General features: G+C 44.6%; 2 protein-coding genes across 2 annotated transcripts in view; one reads left to right on the top strand and one right to left on the bottom strand.

Annotated features, from left to right (window-relative positions):
- The window catches only part of LOC131082985 (inositol 1,4,5-triphosphate receptor associated 2-like), a 36,736-nt gene extending 19,585 nt beyond the window's left edge, over positions 1-17,151 (top strand). Inside the window, exons 20-40 of the mRNA XM_058023264.1 lie at positions 959-1,020; positions 1,939-2,004; positions 2,781-2,889; positions 3,988-4,135; positions 4,946-5,027; positions 8,462-8,508; positions 8,592-8,656; positions 8,755-8,859; positions 10,292-10,374; positions 10,499-10,571; positions 11,280-11,334; positions 11,420-11,447; positions 11,978-12,118; positions 12,509-12,643; positions 13,370-13,517; positions 14,389-14,432; positions 15,054-15,131; positions 15,240-15,304; positions 15,737-15,838; positions 15,977-16,081; positions 16,470-17,151. Coding sequence (XP_057879247.1) covers positions 959-1,020; positions 1,939-2,004; positions 2,781-2,889; positions 3,988-4,135; positions 4,946-5,027; positions 8,462-8,508; positions 8,592-8,656; positions 8,755-8,859; positions 10,292-10,374; positions 10,499-10,571; positions 11,280-11,334; positions 11,420-11,447; positions 11,978-12,118; positions 12,509-12,643; positions 13,370-13,517; positions 14,389-14,432; positions 15,054-15,131; positions 15,240-15,304; positions 15,737-15,838; positions 15,977-16,081; positions 16,470-16,713 — 1,985 coding nt within the window. The 3' untranslated portion in view covers positions 16,714-17,151. The remainder of the gene's footprint in view (positions 1-958; positions 1,021-1,938; positions 2,005-2,780; positions 2,890-3,987; positions 4,136-4,945; positions 5,028-8,461; positions 8,509-8,591; positions 8,657-8,754; positions 8,860-10,291; positions 10,375-10,498; positions 10,572-11,279; positions 11,335-11,419; positions 11,448-11,977; positions 12,119-12,508; positions 12,644-13,369; positions 13,518-14,388; positions 14,433-15,053; positions 15,132-15,239; positions 15,305-15,736; positions 15,839-15,976; positions 16,082-16,469) is intronic.
- LOC131082984 (dynein axonemal intermediate chain 7-like) lies at positions 17,082-20,791 on the bottom strand. The gene is given in 8 exon segments (XM_058023263.1): positions 17,082-17,253; positions 17,255-17,424; positions 17,997-18,110; positions 18,286-18,453; positions 19,053-19,270; positions 19,580-19,721; positions 20,378-20,559; positions 20,779-20,791. Coding segments are annotated over 8 exon segments (1,179 nt in total).
- Between the last annotated feature and the right edge of the window lie 4,933 nt (positions 20,792-25,724).

Below are 25,724 nucleotides of genomic sequence, written 5' to 3'. Positions count from 1 at the left end.
ACCCTTTGCTTTAGCTCTAAGGCACAACTTTGCACTGATATTGGCAGAAACAGCCCCAAACTGTGCCTGCCCCACTCTGACCAGTGATTTGGTGTTCGTGTGTGTGCTCATGTTGCTTTCATGCTTCCCACAAACCATGCAGCTGCTTTATTTTGCTCTTAGCAAGAGGCATGACAGTGGTTTGTCATTTTCCATCTCTGAATAGATGCTCTCCTGCAAAGTGAGCTTGGGTAGATCAAGAGAAAACCCCACATATGTGAGACTGGTGCCACTGTGACTAAATCAACCACCCCCCTAAAAAAAAAAGATTAGCCCCCAAAGAACCACCATCCTGAAAATTATTAGGACCTTGGCTTTAAATTACTCCAGTTACTTTACAGAAATCTTTCTGTAGATAAATAAACTGGCAGGTGTGTAGAGAATTTGCAAAGCATTTTGAAGAACAGGGCTGACAAACAACACTGGCACTGAAGAAAATAATAAAAATGCTTTATATTGGTTCCTTTAGAAGGCAGACAGGTCTGGTGCCTCTTCTGACTGAAGGGCTGGGCTGTGGTCTCCTGCCCACCTACCCATTCCACCCCCTACTTCCTCCCACCTGCAGAGTAAGAGGGGAAAATGCTTCTAAATACAAAGCCCATGGATTTTAAAACTTCTGTACAGGATGTCAGCTGGAAAGGACAAATATTTCTCTTCCCCCAAGCTGTAAGTGAAGGATCTGTTTCCACAGGGAACTGTGGCATCCTAACACTAATGATGTGGGGAAGCTTTGCCCTTGATTTGCGGGTGAAGATGTCCAGTGTTTTCTCTTTCCTTTGAAAACGCTGTTGCAGGCTCAACCAGGCTAATGCAAACTCTAGTAAATTCTGATAAGGAGTAGTTAGAGATGCTGTAACATCGGACTGCTTGTTATCAAGTTGTTAGGAGCCCTGTTAGACTTGTAAATGTCTCTTCATAGCAACTGCTAATGCCCTGAGATGGGAACTGCTGCAGAGGCGTCTCTGTGAATTGGTGTGCCAGGTATGGTGCCCTTTGCTGGCAACAGGAAAGGTGGGCTTGCACAGGAAGGGCTCTGGTGGAAGGACAACACAGCTGAGAACAGCTGCAAACAGTTTGACAGCACCTGGTATCTTCTTTCCTAACATGTACACAAGCTGTATGTACAAATCTGCACGTTATTTTCCTTATTCAGCCTTCTGGGAAAAATATGTCAGGACTTACAGGTGTGGTGTCGGTCTTCACTGTGAGCAATTGTGATTGTATCAGAAGGGGCTGAGGGAAACCTTCCCTGATGCACTGGTGATTTTTGTCCCACTCTGCAGACAGGCTTGAAAACAAATGTTTAAAATTTCATAATGTAAGGTTTTTTTCAGTACCCAGACACTGGAATAGGCAGTGAAACAGTTATTAACTTTGTGGCCCTCTGTGGAGAAATACATTGGAGATTACATAACTCTGGAGTGCTTTGCTTTGAATAAAATTACTTGCCTCAACTTTGGGAGGGGGTGGAGGGGGGAACATTGTGGAGAGACTTTTTTCCCAACTGGCTCTAGTAAGGAACACTATAGCTCAGGATCTGAGCACTCTGGATTCAGCACACATCAACAAGGTATTTAACATCAAACAGAAGGTCCTGAAATGAATGTCCCCTAGGCTGTGACAGGAGCATCAGAGGAGCAGAGTCAAAGCTGGGCCATCTGCACATGAATAAAACTTACATTTGTACATAAGGGTCTGCAGAATTAAAGGCTGAAGGTGGCAAGGGCAAACAGCTGCAGCATTTTGTAGTTGCAGTTTTGCAACTGATAGCTGCAAGTAGTTCAGTTGGGAAGATAGTTTCATTTTGCTCAGAATCAGTGGTCTAGCGCTCCTTCTCCTTTTTTTGTTGGTTTTTTTTTCCTTACCTGCCTGCCTTAAACTCTCTCTCTATTACAACAGTGCTGTGCAGAGTCAGAGTCTGAGTGCGCTCTGCTGCCCACGGTAGTTGCACACGTAAAAGAGAAGGTAAGTGTGCTTGCTGTGATTGCTGAGCCTCTTAAAATGGGATGCTGGGTTTATTTGGGTGGGGTTTTTTCCCTTCATTACCTCAGGGGAATAAATAATGTTCCTCATGAGAAACTGAGTTAAATATTCTTTAAAAATAATTTTATATCAATATCTGTGTATGTGCATGCACGTGTTTACAGGTGTACAAAAACATATTCCAAACTTTATTGCAAAGCTAGGTTCCTCTGAAGCACAACACACACATGTGATAAATTGCTTTTTGAGAAGCATCAGAGTCTGAAGATAGCACTTCTTCCAGTTTCTTTTCCATTTTTTGTTGAAGCAACCTTAGGTCAAAAACAGCTCTGCACATGTTGTTTCAGGAGTCTTCTCAGATGCCATCTTCAGATGACACCTCTTGGCTTGGCTGAAATAGTGTGTTTTGGATTATTTTCTTTGTTTTCTCTTTTTACTCCCTTCACAGGATTTGAGTGGCTACTTTGGTTCTCCTCTCAGGCTCATCTTGCCTGCTTTTGTAGGGTTTATTTCCAGACCTAGCTTGAACCAACTCGTTTTGTTGCAAGTGCAAAGTTTCATTATCCTGCCTCTTCCTGTAACTGTTCTGCCCATTAAAGATATGAGCTCTTCTGCTTTTCTTGACAAAAAAGCCACAGAAAGATGTATTTGTGTAACTGTTGGTGTTACATTATGCAGATGCCTGTGTGTGGGGGGAGTCGGTGGCATTAATGTATTCAGTGCAGTGGAACAGAAGCACTTCTTATTCTTTCAATTAGCAGCTCCACTGCTCCAAAAGACCATGGAATGAGGGACCCACCTTGTACTCTGACTTTCCCTGGGCACTACCCTCGAGTGCTTCACGCTGGCACAACTCCCCTCTGCTAGGTAAGACCTGGTAGTGTTGGACATTTCTCTGTCTCTCACCTGAAATAGAGAAAGAGTTGGCAGAACAGTCTCAGTAGTGCTGAATGTGCTGCTGGAATGTGGAGAATCTGTTGTGGGCTTTAACCTATTTCTGCATGTAATCCAGGAGTCTGAACCATGATTACAGTGCTTGCAGTGAAAGGCCTGAAGAGGTGGCTGTCTGTCAACCTGGCAGACTGCTCCCAAAATCTTCAGGAACTATTGGGAAAAATTATATATCCAAGTATATTCCTGACAGGATGCTTGTCAGTCTGGGCCCAGAGGGTGTGAGTTCTGTTCTTCCCATTCCCTCTGACTGCACTGTCCTGCTCCTTGGCTGCTGAGCTGAGTCCTGGTTAAGCAACCTGAGCAGTAACAGAGCTACTGAGAATAAAATCATAGCGAGAGAATGGTTTGGGGAGGGACTAGAAAGATCAGCTAATTCCAACCCCTCTGCCATGGGCAGGGACACCTTCCACTATCCCAGGTTGCTCAGAGCCCCATCCAGCCTGGCCTTGGACACTGCCAGGGATCCAGGGGCAGCCACAGCTGCTTGGGGCAGCCTGTGCCACTGTCCACTCAGCCTTCTCTTCTCCAGGCTGACCACCCCACCTTTCCCAGCAGATTGTACTTGTTGCTTTTTTCTGCACTCCTGAGTTGTTGGAACTTCCCTGCAACTCTCAAGCCTTATGAGGATTAAAAGCAGCCACTGACAGCCATGCATTGCAGAGCTGCAGGGTGCTGCATTTGGGATTTCACACACAAATGTTTCTCCCAGCAGTGAGCTGGTACCACACAGAGGCTCTTCTCACACAGAATATACATGTTCAAGTGTAATTCCAGGCATTATTGATGGGAATGGAAGCAAATCTTCCTTTGCTACACATTGCCAAACTCTCCATCTACAGAACAAGTTGAGGCCACGCAACCAAAGCCTTTCTTACCGAGATAGAAATTGCCTCATTATAAATCTCTGCTTGATTGGTCTGCTTCTTGATTATTTTAGAGTTACCAAAAAACTTGTAGCTAAATCCAGCTTTGCCAAGAACCACCTCTCTTCATGCTTGTCCTTCTCACCAGATGCTCTGACCTTGGAGACCTCCTGCCCAAATAACCCTCCTGGGCACAGCTGGGATCAGCCTTGCAGGCAGAGCTCTGGCAGCTGCACCTTGGAGAGGCATGATGTGGGACATGTGTCCAGCTCAGATGTGACCTCAGGAGGGTGCAGGTAAGGTGGTGTAATCACCTTTTTGGGGTGTAAGGGGGGGGAAGAGTCAACAGGGTCTAGCAGATTGCATGTGCTGGGTTCAGCTGCAGGGCCCTCCCTTAGAGGGAATACTGGACACCTGGTGATCAGCCCGTGGGGATCCAGGGCAGCACTTTGCTTCTGTTCACAGCTACCAGAATTCTTTACTAGAACTGCTGGTAACCAGCCAAATACCCTGATGGGGTTTCTATTTCATGCTGGAGAACTGAGACAAGAATGCCAAAATCATGTCTATATTCCATATTTAACTCTAATTTAACAATTAACACCAATTTAACAATTGGTGTTGCCATTAGGTGCCAAAATCCTATTGGCTTTGAGGAGTCACTTTTCTTCTTTTGCAGAGCTTAGAGCAGGAATTCTGAGGTCCTTGCCTATCAAGCTGCCTCCTTAGGTCTTTAAAATAGAGATTGAACTGCTTGAGATTATGAAAGCTGAAGTGAATTGCAGTGAATATTTTAAAAGATGAGGATGTTCCTGAAGGTGCAGAAGCAGGCAGTCTGCGGCAAGAGACTCAGCAGCTCTCAAAGCTTTTGCCACTGGTTTTCTGTGGAATAGTGCAGTGTGGAGGAGGTTGGGAAAAGGGCTGGTGGTGGTTCTTGCTGTTTGGGGGAGGAGGGATTGATGTCGGTGATGAATTTTTCCTTCCCTAAGAGACCAGCTGACTGACTGCACAGAGAGTGGTGACTTCAGTTGTTGTGTGCTTAAGGAAAATGGGCGCTCTATCTCTCTGTTGTTTGGGCAATATGCAAATAAAGCCTGTGTTGCCAGGTGGAAAATATGCTCTGCTGATGACTACACTGATGCAGACCTTCCTGTTTCCATTACAATGATGGACTCTTCACTTGCTGAGGTGAGTGCTGGCTCTGATGCCTGAGATGTGGTTTTGAACAGGCTCGAGCATTTCATGCCTTGCTCAGACCCAGGTGCAGATGGCTCAGCTATAAATCAGCACTGCTCCTCAGTGGATGGAGCTGGCACCAGTCAGCAGGGTGCTGTGGGGGGTGTTCCCTTCTCTTTGGGCATGCTTCTGCAATACCTTGGTTATAAAATGAAATGTCTTGATATTTTGTGTCTTGAACATCAAAACCCAAAAACTGGGTCATGCTTTTAGCTATGGAGTGTTTTAAATGTGGTTTCAAGGGTGGAGATAGTGCTGGTTCTGCAGTAACAATTGGTTCTGCCAGGCAAGAACGGAGTGTTTTCACTCCTTTTCTCCACCTGCAAGGAGCCACAGGATGCTTCAGTTGGGAGTACTGCCTCTCTTTGCACTTCCTCCCACAGGCACCATGTAACAGCTGAAAAATGCCATCTTTGCTGTAGGGGAGCTTTCCTTCAGCTGGTGTACTCAGCTATGCTTTCACTGCTGCCCTGAATCCTGCATCTAGAGCTTGAGCTGCAGTTTCCCTGGGGCAGCAGCAAGAGAAGCTGCAGCTCAGCACACCTAAGCTGTGCCTCAGTCCTCACTGTTGAAGTCTAGACCTCAGCTCCACCACACAGGGCTCCTAATGAGCTTACAAACTCCTTTATTGGTGGGGATGGTGGAAGAATATTGATCAGTGGTTTCTATGAACCTGGAAATAACCTTTTGGGACCACAGAGCAGCCAGCCTCAGGGTGAACCTGCCTGGTGTGTGGTACCTGTGAGTACAGGATGGTCTGGTTGTAGTGGTAAATCAAAGCAGAAAGTGCAGTGTGGGTAGAAAGTAAGAGTGCTGGGGACTCTGGTTTCAGCACACTGGGGTAGAGCAGGTGAAGGACTCCCAGCTTGGGTTGCTATTAAGTGCCCTTAAAGAGGATCCTCTCAAGGGTTCCTACTTATCCAGTCCTCCTGGAAAGTCACAGCTGTGCAAAGGTGTGTGAAACATCTGTGCTTTGTTGCTCTGGGGCTTTCTGTAATTCCAGCTGGGCTCCAAAATGTCTCTCTCCATCCTTGTTATCACTTTTTAGTACAAGCTTTGCACATGAATGTTCTGAAGGGGGGAAATGTAAATGTTTAAGCTTGCCCTAGAGAAAAGGCAAATGGGCTGTGCCCAGTATCTGTTCAAAACACTGGTATGTAGGAAAAGTTGCATATCCTTATTCAGTACAAAAACTCTCCCTAGTTTTCTTTGGAGTTTTATTACTCTGCAGTTGCAGATGTATTTGAGCAGATCAGATTGTAAGTAACTCAAATTATTTGTGTCAAATCATTGTCACCATAGAAGCTCAGGGGCTACTTAATAAAGGAGCACTTGAGAGCCAAGTGAAACTTGGGCTTTTTGTTCTTGTTTGGCTTTATAAATGTGGAAGTTGTACCACAGCCTGAAAACCTGACAGGTCTTCCAAATGTTAATGATTGTTTGGGGAGAGTTGTACAAGACTGTGGCCGGAATTCATGGGCTGAGATAGAGAACCCTTGGATTATTATGCTAGAGGGATGGATGTGGGAAAAGTGATAAGGGATGGGCTTCAGGATATTCTTTGGCTGTTTTTCCTCATTAAAGGACTGTGCCATTTTCCAATGCTCTGTCAACAGATTTTACTGTGAGGGTGGGGAGGCCCTGGCACAGGCTGCCCTGAGAAGCTGCAGCTGCCCCATCCCTGGCAGTGTCTAAGGCCAGGTTGGATGTTGGTCTGAGCAAACTGGGGTAGTGGAAGATGTCCCTTGGCCATCAGTGTTGGAACTTTGCTCTTTAAAGTCCCCTCCAACCCAAACCATCGTGTGATTCTGTTTTATTAAGACATCTAGAATGTGGTGTTTCTCTTTAATTGGGAGATTTTTTTCCTTTATGTGGAATCCATGGGACTGTGCAATCCTGGCAGCCAGCTTAGGGGTTTAAAAATGAATTGAGCGTTTTCCTTCATTGCAAACAGAAATCACTGAGCATGTGCCCATCTGGGCAGGTACAGGTAATGTAGCATAATGTGTCACTTCAGTTCTAGGTGATGCAAGGGCTTTTCTGTTTGCTTGGGTGCTGTGTGTTACTTTTAAAAGCCCTTTAGATTTCTTTTCTTTCTAACATGATGGTATCCTTCCTCCTTAATACTTCTGCAGACACAATGTCCTGAACAAGGCAAATGTATTGCTGCACTTCCTCAACTTATGAGAGAATTCAAATAATAAAAATAGCCTGAATTTGCATTAGGGGAAGCATCCACCTGGCTGGGCCAGGGCTGTGCAAGAGCAGCCCTGCCAGGGCAGGGAGGAGGGAAAAGGCACTTCCTAATGCTAGTAGCAGTTGGTCACTCTTGGGAATGACTCGGGCCCTTGGATACCTCCTGCTCTCATTTGCTGGGTTTCCTGTGTCCTCTGAGGGTGTTTGAAGGGGGTAGGAAAGATAAAAGAACACTTGCTGATGTGGTTTTTCTGCTCTTTCTCCACACACACTTCAGTAGTGCTCTTGGGTGCTTGCTGTGGAGGGAGCTGTTCGCCCTCCTTCCTTCTCCTCTTGGAGAGAGGAGGGGGGGTTGTGCTGGTTTTGTTTTCTGTTCAGCACTTTTCTTCAACAGAGGGTGTAATTCAGCACAAGTCATTACCAACTTAACCCTTTGAACCTCATCAGTTCCCCCCTGTATCTTCAGCCATAAAGAGACCAACCCAACAACTGAATGAGCAAGCTGGAGCTCTCCAGGGTGAAATGCAGAAGAGGGACATTGCACAAATAGCACCTCCCTCGAAATTAAAAGCCTCAAGAGGATATTGGTTTTGTCTGTGATGTGATAAGGCTCAGGTCCAAAACCGCACTGTGGCAACTAGAGGAACATGAGCAAAACTGCCAGCTTTTAATTGCTTTGTTCCTCTGCTGCTTGCACACCAGGGAGGCTTGAGGCCTCTGAAGGGGCTGGGTAATTGTCATATTTAACATTGTTGTACAGCACAGCACACGAGTGTTCTGAGCCATCTGCTTGCTCATGCTGTGACTATTGACACTTTTACCTAATGAGGCTAATCTCTACAGCCAGGTGAAGCCCTGTGTACCTCATTAGTAGGTTTTGGGCTCCAGACCACGAAAATGGATCTCTTCTGACGCAGAGTTAAGATGGAGCAGTGGTGGTGCAGTAACGTGTTTGTTGGTCATTGAAGATGTGAGTTAGGAGCCAACCACAGAGTGGGGAACAAAAACACCTCTCTGAGTACAACATTCCTGAGATGGCTTTAGACTAGTTGGTGATTCTGTGAACTTACCAGCTAGTTCTTCACTACTGGAATAGTTTAGGCACAGCTGGGAAAGTTAAAGTTTTGACATACAAGTTTTATACTGGCATTAACCCTCTGATACTCACTCTTCTTTCTCTCTCTCTGAAGATTGATCGTGAGGAGTCAACACCACCAGCCATGCTGATCGCATCCAGGTCAGGTCTTGTGCAAGATTTAAAAGACTTTATTAAGATCTGAATCATGTGGATGAGTATCTGAAAGGGTTTTGTTTTGGCAGTGATCACTTACCATCAGCCCAAGAAGCTCTTGCATCCTCAGTGGAAAGCGCAGCACCGGTACCAGGTGAGTCCTTAACCTGGGGCACTGGGAGTCTTGGATGTGCCCAAGTCTGTGTGTTTACTGAACAAAGAAAGCTGTGTTTCTGCTGTCTGGTGTTGCAGGCTGCCTTGTTATGGAGGAAAGCTCATCCAAGGGCTTACATGAGAGAGGGGAAGATGTGGCAGTGGAGACAAGCAGCAGCAAGGAGCCAGCAGCTCCCCTGGCAGGTACGGTGGCGGCTGCACTGCCTGTTGCTCACCCTCGGAGGAAACTGTTTGCTTCCAGCACATCTTTGATGTGAGGAAGCTGAGTAAGAGCAACAACATGAGAATTTCTACTTTTGCAAGTGTTTTCACCTGCCAGTGCTCTCAAGCCTCCGTGAAGCTGAGTAGGAATGAAGTTTTTTACCCCTCTTACCACAGCACTGCAGGCAAGGGAGCATGAAACAACTTGGTGAGATCTTGGGGCTTGCTCAGCTGGTAAAACAGTGAGTGGGTACAAAATCCCAGACCATTTTGACAAGAGAAAACATGTTTTTGTGGGTTTAAACAGTTATTTAGTTCAACAATGCCACTAAGCACTTTCCTCTCGTTCAAGGCTGTTGCACAAGAAGCTGGATGGGTCAAGAGGCGAGATGAGTGTAGAGGCATTTGAATATTGTTCTGTCTTTGCTAGAGCCATAAACACCCACCAGATTCTTACCAACTCTCGATTTTCTTCCACTGAAAAACTATAAAATCAAACCAAAACTGGAGCATCTGTACACACTGTACTTAAGCTGGTTTTGTGAAGCTGATCTGAATAAGCAGCGCAGAATACCTGTGTGTGTTTGTTTATAATATCTTTTTAATCTTTACCTCAATATGAGACTACAGTTTCTTGTTTGGCTTTGTTTCTTTCCTCAGTACTATCTTCCTGAAATCTTATTCTGTCTCATTATTTAAAAGCATTTTCTTTCTACTAATTTCCCTCTACTGTTAATTTTCATATGTCATCCAGGTGCCTTTAGTAAGAGGAAGCAGATATGCAGAACAGATTTAAAGAAGTCTCAATAGCTTTAAAGTCTGAGTCCAGCTATCTGTTGCACATCTCTGAAAAGAAAGTGTTCCTAATACTAGAACTAATAAATCTCCCCTTGCAGGCTTCCAACTTGAAGCTGGAGTTTTTCTGGATTTTTTGCTTTTTTTCTTTTTTTTGTTCTCTGTGCGATTGCTTTGGCTCACAGCTGTGTGACTGCATAAACAGAGAAGGAAACAAAATATTCTTGATTGTTTTAAGGTATAAATACTAATTAAAAACTGCCTCTTTAAACAGCAAACACACCACCAACAAAACAATCTCCATGCTGGTAGCAAAATATAAAATTTATTTATCCAAGGGAATATTACTGTAACTCCTGCATCTTTAACTACAGGAAGTACATTATATTTTCAGCTGTAGACATATAACACTTCTTATGGGGATTTTTTCTAATCTTAATTATCATACTTCTTCCTATGTGTCTTCATGGTGTTCTTTGCCTCCTCTCTTTCTCAGTGGTATTTCATGGCATTTGGTGCAGTTTTTTAGCTCGGTTGGCCCATGGCTAAAATGGTGGATGTTGGAAGCTGGGTGTGCTTTATTAATTGCTACGTTTGGATTTGGGAATGTTGTTCACAGGACCAAGTCAGATCACAAGGGAATCCTCCCTGGCCACGGAAGAACACAAGCCTGTATTTCAAAATGTTTTGAAGCAAGACCTGGTAAGAGTGCTGGTGACAGTGAAAAGCCCAGCTGGGTTGGCTGAGCGGTGGCAAAGGAGGGGAGAGGCCCCTCCAGGGGTGGTGTGGCTGCTCCCTTGCTCTGACTGCTCTGATGTGCCCTTAGGAAGCGGACCAGGAAAAGAGAAATAACAAAGAGCGGAGTGAGGAAGCACTAGCTGTGGCTCCCAGCAGGAAAGGTAAGGGGGTTTTGCTGGACACCTTCATGTTCCTGGAGCACAAGCTGAGTCCAGAGCTGTGTAGAGAGGTGCAGGGAGTTGCCTGTCCCACACCAAGTGTGATGTTTTAGGGCTTGGTACCTGCAGTTGGAGATCACAATGACTAGAAGAACAGTGGTGTCATGCAGAATGTGCTGCTCTGATTTCTGCAGATACTGATCTAACCAGCTCTACATTCCTCTAGACAGGAGGAAAATTTTTAGCTGCAAAGGAGTTGGGATATTTGAAACAGTTTTGGCACTCCTGTTCTCCCCAGAGATTTGTAAGAGAAGCATTTCTGTGCTATCCATGATATAGAGGAGCAGGATGTTTTTTCTCCTTAGGCATACCTCCTCTTTTGCCTTTGGAGATCATTAGAAGCTGGTGAGGTAGTAAATTGTGTCACATCCTGAAGCAAAAACCTTCAATTAACCATTTCTATGCTAATAATAAGTAGCAGCTGAAGCGCCCTGAACAACTGACTTTTGGGGCCTTGTACAGGTGGCAGTGCCGTGGTGCCTCATAACAAACAGAACCTGAGGCACATGAGTTCTTTTAAGTGGTGAGAGCTTAAAACTGTAAATCTTGAACAGGGGGTTTTGTGGAAGCTTAAAAGTCTCTCACAGGTTGGTTTGGGGAGACTATTTTTTCACTTTGGTCTGAAAATGGGTTTTTTTGGTCTCTTCTCAGGGAGTTCACCCACTGCAGGTGGCATTAAAGGAGATAAAACCAAGCAAAATGAGCCGTAAGTGTTTTGATTTTCAGTGATCACCTGCAGGTATGAATTTAAAGCCACAGTCTGTTCCATGGTTCTTTTTCTTCCCCTACAGTGACTGTCCAAATGAGAAGGAAGTGGAGGTAAGTCTCAACTGCTTGTATCCTGAAGTATTTCAGACATCAGATCTTGTAGATAAACTCCTCATATGTAAAAGAATAATCCAGCTTAAACTGGATGTATTTCTGCAGTCTAACTTCTGAAATCTCTTTCCAAGCCTAATGGAAATTTTTGCAGGAGATGGGATGGAGAAAGGTGGAGATCTGTAAAATTGAACAAAGACTTGTCACTACTGTGGCATTTGTTTGCAAGCTTGAAGGAGCATAGCTGTGACCTCCTCCCAGGCAGAATGTGCTGATTTAAGACAGTTTTGTCAAAAGGCACAGATGGCACATTGTGCTGCCAGGATGTCACCTCTTCTGGCTGCAGAACATTCCCACCATCACTACAGACGGGAAGACCTGCTTTAAGGAAGTGGGTCATGTTCACTTCTTCTTCTGTATCTCTCCTAAACTTTGGTCACAGGGTATAGCCCCAAATGTCATATCAGTGTCCAAATCTACTAAACTTCTGCATCACTTGGATTCCTCTGAAATCTTTTCTCCCACAACAGGCTGAATTTCTGAGGCTGTCTTTAGGTTTTAAATGTGACTTGTTTACCTTGGACAAAAGAGTGAAGCTTGAAGAGAGGTCCCGAGACCTGGCTGAAGAAAACTTGAAAAAGGAGATCACAAATGCTGTGAATATGTTAGAGGTAAGGCCAGGGCTGGTAGGGTGGATGGGATAAGTAGATGTGAGTGTCTCTTAAAACAGCTCTTTAAAGTGGGGTGTGTGCATGGGATGCATGATGAGCAAATATGAAGTTCTGGAGCAATGCAGTTGAAATATGAGAGATTATGAAGGGTAGCCCTGATCCAAGTGTATTGCATGCGCAGGCAGCAGGCAATTTTTCTGTTGCACAAACATCTGACCCCTGCTTCAACTGCTTTTGTGCTCCAGTCTCTGCCCACTGGAGCTCTCTATTCAAGTTGCACTGAATAGGGATGTTGATGTGGGCCTGAATGCAGCTCCTCAGTGTCATCAGCTCAAACTTCATTCTCTGTTCATAATTCACACCAGTTTTCTTACCAATGTGTGCTCTTAGGCTTTAGTTCCTTTGTGTGAAGAAGATAACCAGGCACAGGAGATCATTAAGAAGCTGCAGAAAAGCCTGCAGTTCCTTAGCCAATATGCAGCTCGAGTTGCCAGCAGAGCAGAGATGTTGGGAGCTATTAATCAGGTAACACTTTCCATCAAAAGTACTTTGTACAAAGCTAAAAGCTTCTAGCTGCAAAGGGATGGCCACATCTTGCTGGGCTTATGGTTCCAAGATTGCATTTGGGAATCTGGTGTGTGTAGTGTAGACTGCTCAGGACACCTTAGTCCTGGCCTTCTCTTCTCTCTGTGTTCTTATAAGGAATCCAAGGCACGGAGAGCAGCCATGCTGCACTAGAATTGTGCAAAAACCCACAGCAGAAATAAGGTTCTGGTTGAAAAAAACTAAACAATAAAGACTTTGCAGCAGTGAGATGTACAGAATACCAAGCAGTGTGGTAACAATGGCCTTAATGCTGCAAAGGTGGTTCTGTGCCTTATGGAAAGGGCAGCTAATCAGCCAAACGACCAAGTCCTGCTCAAATGTTAGGTGTGATTGTGTATAATACCCCAGGGCAGCATAAAAATGACTTGGCAATACCAGCAAAGGCATGGTGGCAGATGCGACTGCAGATCAGAGGAAGTGATGATGATGAGTTGTAAGAGCTTGGCAAACTGAAGATTGATTGATTTTCCAACAAGAGTGATCTCCAGAGAAATGAAACCTGTGTACCATGTGTCAGGACAGGGATTTATTGAAGCTTTGAAAAGGAGGATAAAAGTGAGATAGCAGAGGAGAGCAGGTGCTTGAGGGGGAAATCTCCAAACATGAGGCCGTTCCTGAGAGCTGCTGCTTTCCCTGCTCCCTCAGGAGAGCCGGGTGAGCAAGGCTGTGGAGGTGATGATCCAGCACGTGGAGAACCTGAAGCGCATGTACGCCAAAGAGCACGCTGAGCTTGAGGAGCTCAAGCAGGTCCTGCTCCAGAACGAGAGATCCTTCAGCTCCCTTGGAGACAGAGGTAACCAGGAAAAGCCTCTTTCCCCTCTCTAGCACCTGCCAGACAGGCCCTTATAGCTGCAGAATAGTCCTATAATCCCTTCACATGTTGGGTGACAGAATTATACAGTGGTTTTGTCACCTCCTCTAAAAATGAAGGGGGGGGGGGGGGACAGCCATCTATTAACACTATTAAAAGCAGCTCTCTGAAATTAAACTTGAACCTAAACTGTCATGGGTCTCAGGCTGTGTGTGGGGGACCACTGCAAGCACACAACTATGTCCTGGCTTTCAGCAAAGGGCATGGCATGTGCTGGTGATAGTCTTCTTCCTTGTGAGCAGTAAGTTTAGGTGCTTGTTCACAGTAGCTATTTCTAGGTAGCTGAGCTTTGGCTGCTCTCTACACCTGCACCCTTTCTACATTGGAAATTAAAAACCCCTTAAGTGCAGGGGGCATCTATTTCCCCTTCTAAGCTGCCAGGTTTGCAGCCAGTGTTGTGCACTTGTTGCTTTGCCAGTATTAAACTCTTCTGAAAAATAGGATGTGTTTTTTAAGTGCCAAAAGGGAAGTCTTCCACACCATGAAATCCTTGCAGGACCCTTTTGGATTGCAGTCCTGACTGTGAAAGACAGTCCTGTAACAGGAACTCAATAATGGAATATATTCGATGATAATTACAGAAGCTGATGCTTGCAGAGGATGGGTAATGTGTGAATGTTATGAACTTATTTAATGAAATAGGAAGCTTTTTCCTGAGACCTCATTTCTGCTTTCTGAGAGTGCTTTGCTTAAACACAGCAGAAAGTCAAACCTTAGGCTGCAAATTAAACTCTGCTCTCCTGTAAGCAGCAAAGATCCTCCTGTAAAGCTCTGATGTCTGATCTCTTTACAGATGAATCTATGAATAAGAAGCTACCAGGTCCTTTTAACTTTAAGGTAATGGTCCTTACATGAAATTTCAATTTTTAAAGTGTATGTGTGTTTTTCTTTGTTTTTTGTTTTTTTTTTTTTTTTTTTTTTTTTGTGCTGGTGCTCTGCTGCATGCTTGACTTGGTGCTTTTCTGTCACAAATATAGGCTGGTGTCATCAAACATGATCTACTTTTCAGGCACCCCACCAACCTTCTAAGTGGTCCCCCTTAGAAGATGAAGGAGAAGTGGTTGGGCTCTCACTCACTGGTTAAGAAATGATGCGTGGTTCTCTTGGAATTAAAGGAGGGTTTAGCACAAAAATATGGGAGCAGTTCAAACTGCTGAGTGTAGGAATTCCTGTGAGCCAGGTTAGGGGAATTTAGTTACCTTCAGTGTTGGTATTTTTCTGGAAGCTGTGCAGGCAGCCTCACTCAGATGGGCAGAAAGCACTTACTGTGGAAAGATGCTGCTTGAAAGAGCTGATTTGATCTGCACTTGAGATTGGATTCTTTGTGTGTCGCTTCACGCTAGGTGTCAGCACCTCTTTTTTTAATATAGCCTGCACAAACCAGATGGTATTTTGTGTGCTCAGTGGGTAACCCAGTTGTGCCTTGCTAAGAGCCAGTAATGCCTCTTATTTGTGTAGCCCTCGTCAGCCCTGCGGAGAGTTAGCATTGCAACAGTGCCCAGGAGCGCTGGGAATGCAGGGATTGGGGTGCCACTGGTAAGTAGGGGCTGCTGGAGGGATGCTGAGGTGCTTCACCTCTCCAAAACTGGCTGGGATGAAGCATCAGAATGCCAGTACAGTAAACGTGGCAAACTTCTCTTCCAGGCCCAGTTCCACGAACCTGATGGGGATGAACGGAGTGACAGATTCAGCAGGAGATCAAGCAGTTGGTAAAGTCACCTGGGCTTGTCTTTGAATAGGGCAAATACTTTTCAACTCTGTGCCTGTAGGAAGCAGTTTATGGAGCATCTTGGGGTACAATATTGTTTAGGCTACACCTTTCACATTAGTTTAATGTGCTGTAATAGGTAAATGAGCCTTATGAGCTCACCTTTTTTATTTATTGAGCATTGAGAGCTTTAAAAAAAAATCCCACAACTTTCTTGCTTTAGAACTAAAATGTGAAATCTAAATATCTACAGCAGGTGGATCTGTAGTTTTGTTTTATTTCATTTGGGGTTTTTTTTAATGGTCCTAATTTCAAGCAAATAAATTTGTAAGTTATTTGTGGTTAACCAAATGAGTAGGCTGCTGCTAAATTTCTGATTTACTGCTCTCTATCTGCTGGGGAAAATCAGGCAAATGTGTTTAACACCTGGCAGGGGCAGGCTAGGGGTGAAGCCGAGCGAGAAGCGCCCTTCGCTGCAGAGGTTCCTCAGCACCTATTCCTGGGCAGAGTATGAAGAGGAGCCTTTTGAAACCAAGTAAGTTCAGCAGCAGCCTCCTCCCAGGTGTGCTGGTTTAGTTTTTAATGAGCTTTTAATTCACCACCTGGTCAGGGCTATAAAGCCAAGCTGTTGTGAATTTGGCAAAGCTTTGGAGCTGTTGATTCTTGTTTACAGGAATGAGCAGTTGGAATCACCTGCTGAAGTACAGGAACAACCAACTAGGAAGGAAAGTGTCTCTGAAAAAGGAAAACACCCACCCAAATGGACCCTGGAGTCAATGTAAGTTTCTTTCACAAGTTAAAGGCATGTTTGGGAGGTGCACTTGAGAAGAGGGTTCAAACAAAAGGCCAGAACTTTCAGTGCTTTCTAGGAGCAAGATTTCATGCTGCTCTTTCAAGGCAGCTTTTGTGAATACTTTGCAGAACAGTGTGAGGAACAGGAAGCATGGGTGGATGGCTGAGCTGGGCCAGCTTATCAAGAATTTGCTTCCTTGACAGTATTTTAAACTCAGAACAGTTTAGCTCCCCCTGCACAGCTCCCAAAACAGTAACAACCTGTCACTCTTGATGTTTGTGGGATCTAGTTTGCTCCAAGGCTGGGTGGGGTGGGAAGAGTTGCTCGTTTTGGGGAAAGCCTGAAGGGCTCTGTGCTTTCCTGCCCTGCCCAGGTACAATTCGATATCAGCGCAGGCATCCCACCTCAAGGCTTCCTTCTGCAACGCCAACAAAACCCTCTGGGCGTCCATGTCCCTCCTGGTCCTGCTGGCTGCTCTCACCAGCTTCCTGGTGGGGCTGTCCCTGCAGAGGCCGGCAGATGCAGCCCCCGTGTGCAGTGGGAATGCCTGGAGGACGCTGCAGCAGCTGCTGTGGCCCTACGTCAGACTGCGGCACTTCGGCCCTCCCCCGATGTAACCCCGGCTCTGCTGCCGGGGCTGCGCCCTGCAGGACAGGAGCTGAAGCTGGCCTTATTTAAGGTTACTTGTCTGGGTTTGTTCTGGTGGGCTGTGGGTATTTTTGGGGACAGATGAAGTTTTTTTTTCTTTAAAGCATGACTTGAACTGAAAAAAAATATTTCCTATTCTGACAAAAGTCCTCTTTAAAAGCAGCTAGAAGGATCTCAGCTCTGAGGTTTACAAAAGAACAGCAATTTTTTGAACATAGCTAACAATAAACATGTCTAGGTGGTCTAGCCACAAGTGAATAAAGAATTTATTTTGCTTGAACAAAGATAAAATGTTTGCATTTCAGAACCTGTTTCAATGTTTTGAATAGAAAAGTATTTAAGACTTGAAGTGTAACTTTATTGAAAGCTTTTGATAATAAAGTTTTGAAAGAAAGCATGCAGTAGTATCTAAGAGTATGCTAAGACTGGTAGCAAGGAGCAGCTGATACACAGAATCAATGAACATGCAGCCAGCTCTTTCCACTTTTTCCATGGCTTCATTGCTGGCACTCCTTGACCATATGGTAGAGTGTGGAGTGAAATTCAGACTCTTCTCGCACCTCTTCTGAAAAAGCTTCACTGGTTTCAGTGAGTTTGAGGTGTTGCACTTTCTCACCATCGAACATCAAAAGAGACCAGTGGTTGCCTTTGGCAGAACCTGCTGTCAGATGTTCACTCACCTATTGCAGGAAGAAATGCCCTGAGGTGAAGCCTGTGCCACTGTCAGAGCACAAATTCCAATATTTGTGTCCCATGCATTTAACCTGAGTGAGAGACAGCCACTGCAGCTCTCACAGTGGGGTGTGCTGCCTTTCTCCAGCCACACCTGGGGGTGTTTGTCTGGCTGGCAGAAGTTTTAACCATGTGTTTTAGTTCACAGGTGGAGACAAACCAACAGAGAGGTTGCTCACTGCCTCCCCTGCAGCAGGGAGCAAAAGAAACCCTACAGGCAGGAACAAAGTCCCAGCAGTTCTTTACAAAGCTGGCAGAGCAGAAGCTGATTCTCAAGGGGCCTCTGGAGAGCATGAAGCTCTGTCACCCCAGCTCTGGCTAAAGCCTCCCTTGGTGACTTCTCAGTTCCATTTTCCTTAGCACGTGTCTTTGCTGCTGAGGTTTGTGTCCCTGAGAGCTCTCAGGGGCAGCCTGTGACACTGAACTGGGGCAGGGGCTGAAGCCACCAGGGTGAGTTGATTGTTTTAGCTGGGGATGGGCTCAATGCTGGCCTGCCCTGGAACTTTGGGACTCCACAAACCTTGAACATGACTTGCTCTGGCCCCACTTCTCTGTTCCACTTGCTGTGAGCAAAAGCAAAAGCAGCTGCCAGCAGAGCCATCTGTTCATAGGCCCTCACTTCTGCCAGGGGACCCTGCAGGGACAACACAAACCAGACAAACACATCTCTCTCCTCTCCCTGTGCTCCAGCAGGGCCAGAGCCTGCTTTGCTCTGCCCTGCCTCAGCTGGCAGCACAGCAGCTCCCAGGGCAGCAAAGGCTGACCTGAGTGAAAACGGGGAAAAGCCACCAGGAACCTCTGGCACTCACCTTCCTGGGCACAGGGACATACTTGGGAGAGTGCTCTGCTGGGAAAATGTTCACTCCAGCTCTTTTCAAAGCTGCTCTGAGGGCAAGAGGACTCATCCATTTCCCTGTGATGTGGGAAAGCACCTCCTCCTCTTCCACCACTACTGAAGACAACATACACTGATTATCCTGTTGTACAAACCAGTGAAAGCAACTTACTGGTCATGGAAGCTCCTTTCTGGGTTAGGCTTCAAATACTGATAGTTTTGCTATGCTGGGTATTACCCACATCATCTGCTACTCTGGGCTGTGACCTTTCATTTACAGATCCTGAAGAAAGCCAGCCTTGGTAGGAATCAGAAATGACCCTGGTGTACTGATTTATACACCAATGAACAGATGGATAATCATGAGTAGCTTGAACTTTGGGAAGAAACAAGGAGCATGGGTAGTGGGCTGCCAGAACTCCCTGTATTTCTCTTGGTAGAGCTGGAGGAGAGAGGAACTTTTCAGCTCTCTAAGAGGGGGAACAGGCTTGAATGCAGCAAGGCAAAACCAGCAGCAAAGCACTGACTGAAACTTTCCAGAGCAAATGCACATTTCTGCTATGTGAAATGTGCTATTTCTCATAGTAAATAACTGACATTAAATAACCAGTGCAGTGCTTGGAAAGGAAGAGAGATTCAAATTGCTCTCGTAGAAGCATCCCAAATTCTTAATCAGGGACATTGTAGTAATTATGGGGGATTTTATCTGCAAATGTTTGATTAAAAAATGATTGACAGTACCTTAATTTGTATCTGAATGGTTGCAAAGACTGCAGTAATTGTGAAGAGGCCTTCATCCACACCAGTAGGGTGCAATTCCCAGGCCTGATAGGGCAGGTTCAGGTGAGCATCCTGGAGAAGGGCTACTGTAGAAAAGCCACCCATGCTGAAGGTGATGCTCTTTTTTTCTGCTTCATAGGTTATCTTGCTGATGCCATCAGTTCTCCACCATTGGCCGGGACAAAGAGGATGGAAAGATGTACATGGAAGGCTTCTGGCAGTAATGCTGAAGTAAACAAAACCAAAAAAAGTAATAATTTATTTGGGGGTTTTTAGTGGTTTTTGGTTTTAGGTTTTGGGGTTTTTTTTTTTGTTTGTTTTTTTTTTTTGTTTGTTTGTTTTTTTTTAGTTAAAATTGCCATCCCCAAGCTATTTCTGGGCTCCAAACTGGCCCTTATCTTTACAGCTGGACTGTAACAAGAGTCTAACTCAGGTATAAATTCCACTATTCAAATTTGAAATAAATTTATGTCTTAAGTTCAGACCTGCAGGATCCCATCGGGCTAGCACAGGCACTTTAAAATAAATCACATTATCAGGGAGCCTCAGGGTGATCTGTACTGCTTCCTGTGTGCCATCTTCAGCCTTTCCTGGGGAATATGGATACTCCTCCAGTCCAACATCCAGCAGCTTTGGCAAGAGAGGAAAAGGACAGATAAGGGGTTCATCAGAAAACGCAGGTTTTTTCTTTGAGTTCATCTAACACTGCGAAGCTTTTTAACACCCATTTAAAGTGGTTTGCTAACCCTGCAGGTGTCCAAGCCCAGCTTTGGAGGCAGTGGAGGAGCAGCCTTGGGAGGCCCTGGGCCCCTCCTGAGCTGCTGCAGCGCCCTCAGGGCAGGGCCAGCGGGGCTCGGCCATTCCTCACAGAGCCCCGGGCACCGGGAGCAGGGCAGGCAAAGGCGGCTGCGATTGCACTGTCCCACAGGGCCAGAGGGAAGGGGAGGCCACAGGGGCTGGGAATGAACATCCTGGGCCTCTTCCCCTGCCCTCTGGGTTTGGCCTTTTGGGAATTGTGCTTATTAAAGGTTTCCAGCTCCACAGTGCCCTCTGTGGGGTAGGTCGGTGCTAGAGGAAACCAGAACCCCGTGCCCACAGTCCTCAGCCAGCCTGCAGGGCCTGGAGCTGAACCAGCAGTGGGGTTTGGTACCACTGCGCTCCCACCTTTCACGTGTGAAAAACTGATGATTTGCAAACCTCGCTTGGTCAGTTTGCTCTCAGAGCTCGTGTGCAGTGCATGTGACAGCAGTGACAAACCCCAGGGGCTGCTCCCTGTCCTCCCTCACCTCCACCATGACCCAGTCCCCGACGTCCTGGGCCTGGGGCGGCAGCCGCAGGACAGAGATGTGGAACACGCCCCCCACGGGCACCAGCTGCTCCAAATCCACAACTCGCGGGGCCTCTTCTCCGCCTCCCGGCTCCTCCTGCAGCGGGGCCTCCTCCTCTGGAAGTGCAGCAGACAGCGGAGCTCAGCGGTGCTCGGACCCACCGGCATTGCCCTGTGCCGATGCTCCCTCCGTGCCGGGAGCGCTTCCCTGTGCAGCGTTCCAGCCCCATCTGCTGGCGCTCCTCGGCATCCCTGGAACCGGGACGGCGGGAGCTGGGCAAGGAAAAGCACTCGGGACTGGGGCTGAGCTTTTGGATTTGCAGTTCCAAATGCTTTCTGTGGAAATAAGGTTTTACTGACAGAATGAGTCCATCGTTACCCACAGAAGAATTTCACAAGCACAATAATACAGTAGATTCTAGGCAGGTTTAGTAAGATTCTTTTGATACAAAAAGAAATGAAGCAAATCACATAATATGTCAAAATAAATAAAAATAAGGCACAAAAAGGTCATGGGCTGAAGGTGAAAAACCTATGATAATTATGAGGAGCAAGAGGGATTAAACATGAAATACAATTTTCAGATAACGAAGATAATTATGCATAGGGAAAAACATAAATACATACATATAAAATTATAAATTTAAGATTTAATGAATTGGAAAATGTTAGTGAAAGGCAGAAACACTGTGGACAAAAATGGCCATAAATATTTTCTTTAAAAAAGCCAAATAGCTCATAAACCATCACAAGGGATGGTACAGGAGAAGTTACTGTTTACAGGAATCAAGAAAAAAAAGTGTTCAATACTGTAAAAACATTAATTGTTATGAAATTTGCTCTGAGAGAATGAGACCAAATCAAAAAATGGCAGCTCTAAAATGCTTTGAGGTGGAGCTAAATTATGTCAGTATTTTGCAGTTGTTTTATTTAAGTCAGTACTACAAGTCACTCTATTAAACCAAAGAATGACACCACAACACTGGAGAAATTTGCAACTCATGTGGGACAGACAGTTTTATTTCCTAGAATTAGGCCCTCTTTTAACAAGGTGCAAGAGCAGGTATCTCACTTGAAGCACCCATTCAGGTAATACTCAGTACCACCCCATACTACACCAATGCCTACCATGATATACATCAGAACCATCATTTTCTGAGGAAGTAAATCTCCCAGAGCCTGGCAGATTCATAAAGATTGTACGTCTCATCCATAAACGAATGTATAATAATATCCATACCTATAGGAACATTATAAACATGTCCATAAGCATAAATAATAAATAAAAATAAGTACAGGGACAAACTCCATTTTCTTATCTGTCCTGTTATCTCCCCTCATGATTTAACAATCATTAATACAAATGTCAACAAACCCCAAGTGTTATCAAAACATCCCTGTATTTATAAACTTTGCTCCATGCACATGGAGGTATTGCAGTGTTTCCATGGATCGTGGAATGGCCTGGGTTGGAAGGGACCTTGGGGTGCAGTGTCGCTGTCCCAGGATGGTGGCTGGCCCGGGGGCAGCGTGCCCGGGCTGGGGCTGCGGCTCCCGCTCCCTTCCCGTGCTCGGGCAGCAGCTGGAGCTGCCTCCTCCTGTGACCGTGCTCACAGGGGTCCCAGGATGAGGGAAGAGATGAGGATCTGACTCCATGTTTCAGAAGGTTTGATTTATTATTTTATTATATATATTATATTAAAAATATACTAAAAGAATAGAAGAAAGGATTTCATCAGAAGCCTAGCTAAGAATAGAATAAGAAAGAGCGATAACAAAGGCTTGTGGCTCAGGCAGAGTCTGAGCCAGTTGACTGTGATTGGCCATTAATTAGAAACAGCCACATGAGACCAATCACAGATGCACCTGTTGCATTCCACAGCAGCAGATAACCATTGTTTACATTTTGTTTCTCAGGCCTCTCAGCTTCCCAGGAGAAAAAATCCCAAGGAAAGGATTTTTCATAAAAGATGTCTGTGACATCCTCCCATCCCTGCCACTGCAGGACCCCGCCGGGGCTGGAGCACTAACGGACCCATCCAGCAGTGCCATCATAGAATCACAGAAATTCTAGGTTGGAAGAGAGCTTTAAGATCATTGAGTCCAGCCCATGTTCTAACCTCAACTAGATCATGGCACCAAGCGCCACATCCAGTCTTTTTTTAAACACATCGAGGGATGGTGACTCCACCACCTCCCTGGGTAGATGATTCCAGTATTTGACCACTCCTTCTGTGACAAACTTCCTCCTTAATTCTAGCCTGTATCTCCCTTGGTGCAGCTTGAGATTATCTTTTTCATTTTATTTTAAGCACAAAAGCCATGTCTTAAAAGTCTCTGAAGTTCAGTCATTTAAACTGGGATACCTCTGAAAGGTCTTGATTTTTCAGAGTGCAGAGCACTCTGAAAATCAAACTTTTAAAGCTTTTTTAATATAGACATGACACTTCTCCTCACCACAGCTACCATTGAAAATCATAGTCTGTGTTTTGGGATTTTAGGAGACTGAAATGAGTCTGAATCCAGTTTAATTTGGGGAAGAAAATCTCCAGACTGCTCACAGATAAAACATCAGTTGAAGCTGAAGAGAATTCCATGCACAGAGATTCACAGGCCTGAGCTTTTTGTGATTATTCTTGCAACTTTGAAGAAACCAAGTAAATATACTTAATGTTTGGGTTAAAAAACTACTGAGAGATGTCATGCTTCATGTTGATATAGCTAGAAAGAAATTCAGTAGAAATTGTCACCCCAAATCCTAAGAAACAACTCTAAGTGGGAAGTCTGATGAGAATAAGTACTTTAATAGTTTCTCTGAATCCAAGACCACAAATAAACTGTGCAGGAACCTATTCTCACACTATTTATTCTCTCTGAAGTTGTGAAATCTGCATAGACATTGATTTTTTGAAACACCCATCAATCCTTCAGTAGGTCATTGAGCTTGCTAAGGAACATGAATACTGAAAGCATGTGTGCATTTCTCCATCCACTTTAAAAATAAACCTTTAAAAGGAGGATGCTGAATTAGCACAATTAAATTTTATTTGCATTTATTGAGATAAAAATAGTTTTTCAACTATTTTTCAAATAGTTAGCTAAAAATAACTCAGAAATATGCTAAATTGAGGTGTCTGTGCTACTCCTCTTTAACATCAAACTTGGATTATAATTTAAATTATAAATCTCATCACTTGGAGAGGTCCCTTTAAAATTTAATAAAGCCAATTGCATAGAGAACTTTTGCAGTGGGACAAAGGCCAATTTGCCAGTCTAAACTTGGCAGAATGACTGCTTGCATTATGCTGATCCCACTTGCTGCAGTTGTTATGTGATCAACAATTTATCAAACCATATTTGTCTAAAGCTTTAGTATCTTTGACGTATCCAGCAGGATTTTGTCAGTGATCATAAGTTATTTTCTTGTGGTTTGAAAACTGATGTTATAGGATTTCTAATGTTTTCACTCAGATATGGAACATATTTCTCATTAGCAGTAGAGAGGAGTTTGAACCAAAATTCCAAGAGATTCAGGTATCAATTGAGTTCTAGATCTAGGCTACCTATCTGTATGTATTTGATCAAAACCATAGATAGAAACTCTGAAAAAAGTACAAGTCAACTCTACTGTTAGTGATCCATCAAGAGAAAACTGTGCTAATATTACTTAAACCATGTCAGTTTCTTTCCTATAAATACAGAAGTCAAAACATTCTGGTTTGGCCTACTTGGGACAATTTCTCAAGCAAAAGTATTGTTATTTCATTAAACAATAAGAACAGCAACAAAAGCAAACAAACAAACAAAGAAAACAGCATAGGGACCAAACTCTCTTTCATCACTTCATCCCTCACACATGTTCAAAATATTCCTGTGTTGAGCAGAAATAGTGAACTTGGTTCTTTGTGCCACCATGTCTGTCATGCATCTCAAAGCCTTAAGCAAGAGATGGATGGAGCCCCAGTCCTCATGAAAGGATAAATGAAGCTGCAGTTAAGCCAAAGGACATGGGAGTAGGTTATGCACAGGCTGCTGCTGGTGGGTGAGACTCTCCAAAACTCCCTGATAAATGAATGTGAGTGTGGAAAGAAGCTGGCCAGAAATAGCTGGGGAAGGGATTCTTCCTGTATTGGGAAGTCTTGGAGATGGCTGGAGTCTCAAAGCTCTGTCCTGCACGAGCCAGTTCTCCCACACAGAACAAGGAACAGGTCAGAGAAAGGAGAAGGTGTGTTGTTGGTAAAGACAGTGGAGGATGGTTCTGCTGCGTTACCTCCCCCCAGAGGTCTTTTTTCAGAGAATTCTTAAGTGCTGGGCAGGAGAAGGTAAAAGCACAAGTTTTCTCCTCATGTCCACCAAGACTGTTTGGCCATTGAAAACCAAATCTTCAGTACCTAGCAAGTAAAGATTTCCTGGTCTTTAGTTTCAGAATTGGTATTCCAGAAACAGATCCATCAAGACTTTTGCTATTTCATGGTTACTACTAAAGGTTATATTTTTATCTCTTGTAGTTTAACCTACAGTGCTTCAGGACATTTTCAGGTGAAAGTTTAACCACAGATCACTTACATGGCAGGGAAACACATATATTGCTAAAGCAGACTGTAATTCTCAAGGAAATAATCAAAAATGGCTGTGCCATTTGCATAATGTCAGGCAAGTATCATAAAGTAGTATAAGTCTGTTTCAGTCAGTTGTGGTGCCATGAAATACATCTGCTGAGGAACTGGCCTTCCCTTTCATTTTCATTCATAACCCAGCTCAAAGGACAGAAAATGGCATTCTTTCCATTTACTTGGACTGGATTTGGGGCAAGCCTTTGAATAGCTGCTGTGATCTACCAGGAAGGCTAAGCGTGACTGGATTTCAGTGCCCGTCCTCTGTGTATATCCCAAAACTCTACCTTTAAAATGCTGGAAATGAACAAATTTTAATTGTAAGATCCTTTAGAATCTTGGAGGAGGGCTGAAAATGAACAAATTTTAATTGTAAGATCCTTTAGAATCTTGGAGGAGAGCAGCAGTAAAAATGTAAAGTGTACTATTCCATGGATATTTTTAGGTGAAACACAACTGTTTACTGGAAAGAGGCTGTTTTATAAATGTTTCTTATATGCTCCCTTTTTTGATAAATCCTCAGAAGTTTTGATAGAATGGATATCTCTTGTGCCATGCAGTAAACAAGGCCATAGCACAATTTCTGCTTCCAAGGGCTCTCAATCTGTAGTGATTGAGCAGGCAACAGTGATATCAAGGATAAAGAGGTAAAGGGCAAGTTGCACAACAAATGTATGGCTCAATGGAGACGTC

The sequence above is a fragment of the Melospiza georgiana genome, chromosome 4 (assembly GCF_028018845.1).
Source record: "Melospiza georgiana isolate bMelGeo1 chromosome 4, bMelGeo1.pri, whole genome shotgun sequence".
Taxonomy (NCBI): Eukaryota; Metazoa; Chordata; class Aves; order Passeriformes; family Passerellidae; genus Melospiza; species Melospiza georgiana.
Note: the sequence above shows the minus strand (reverse complement) of the source record. Positions and strands in the feature narration are given on the sequence as shown.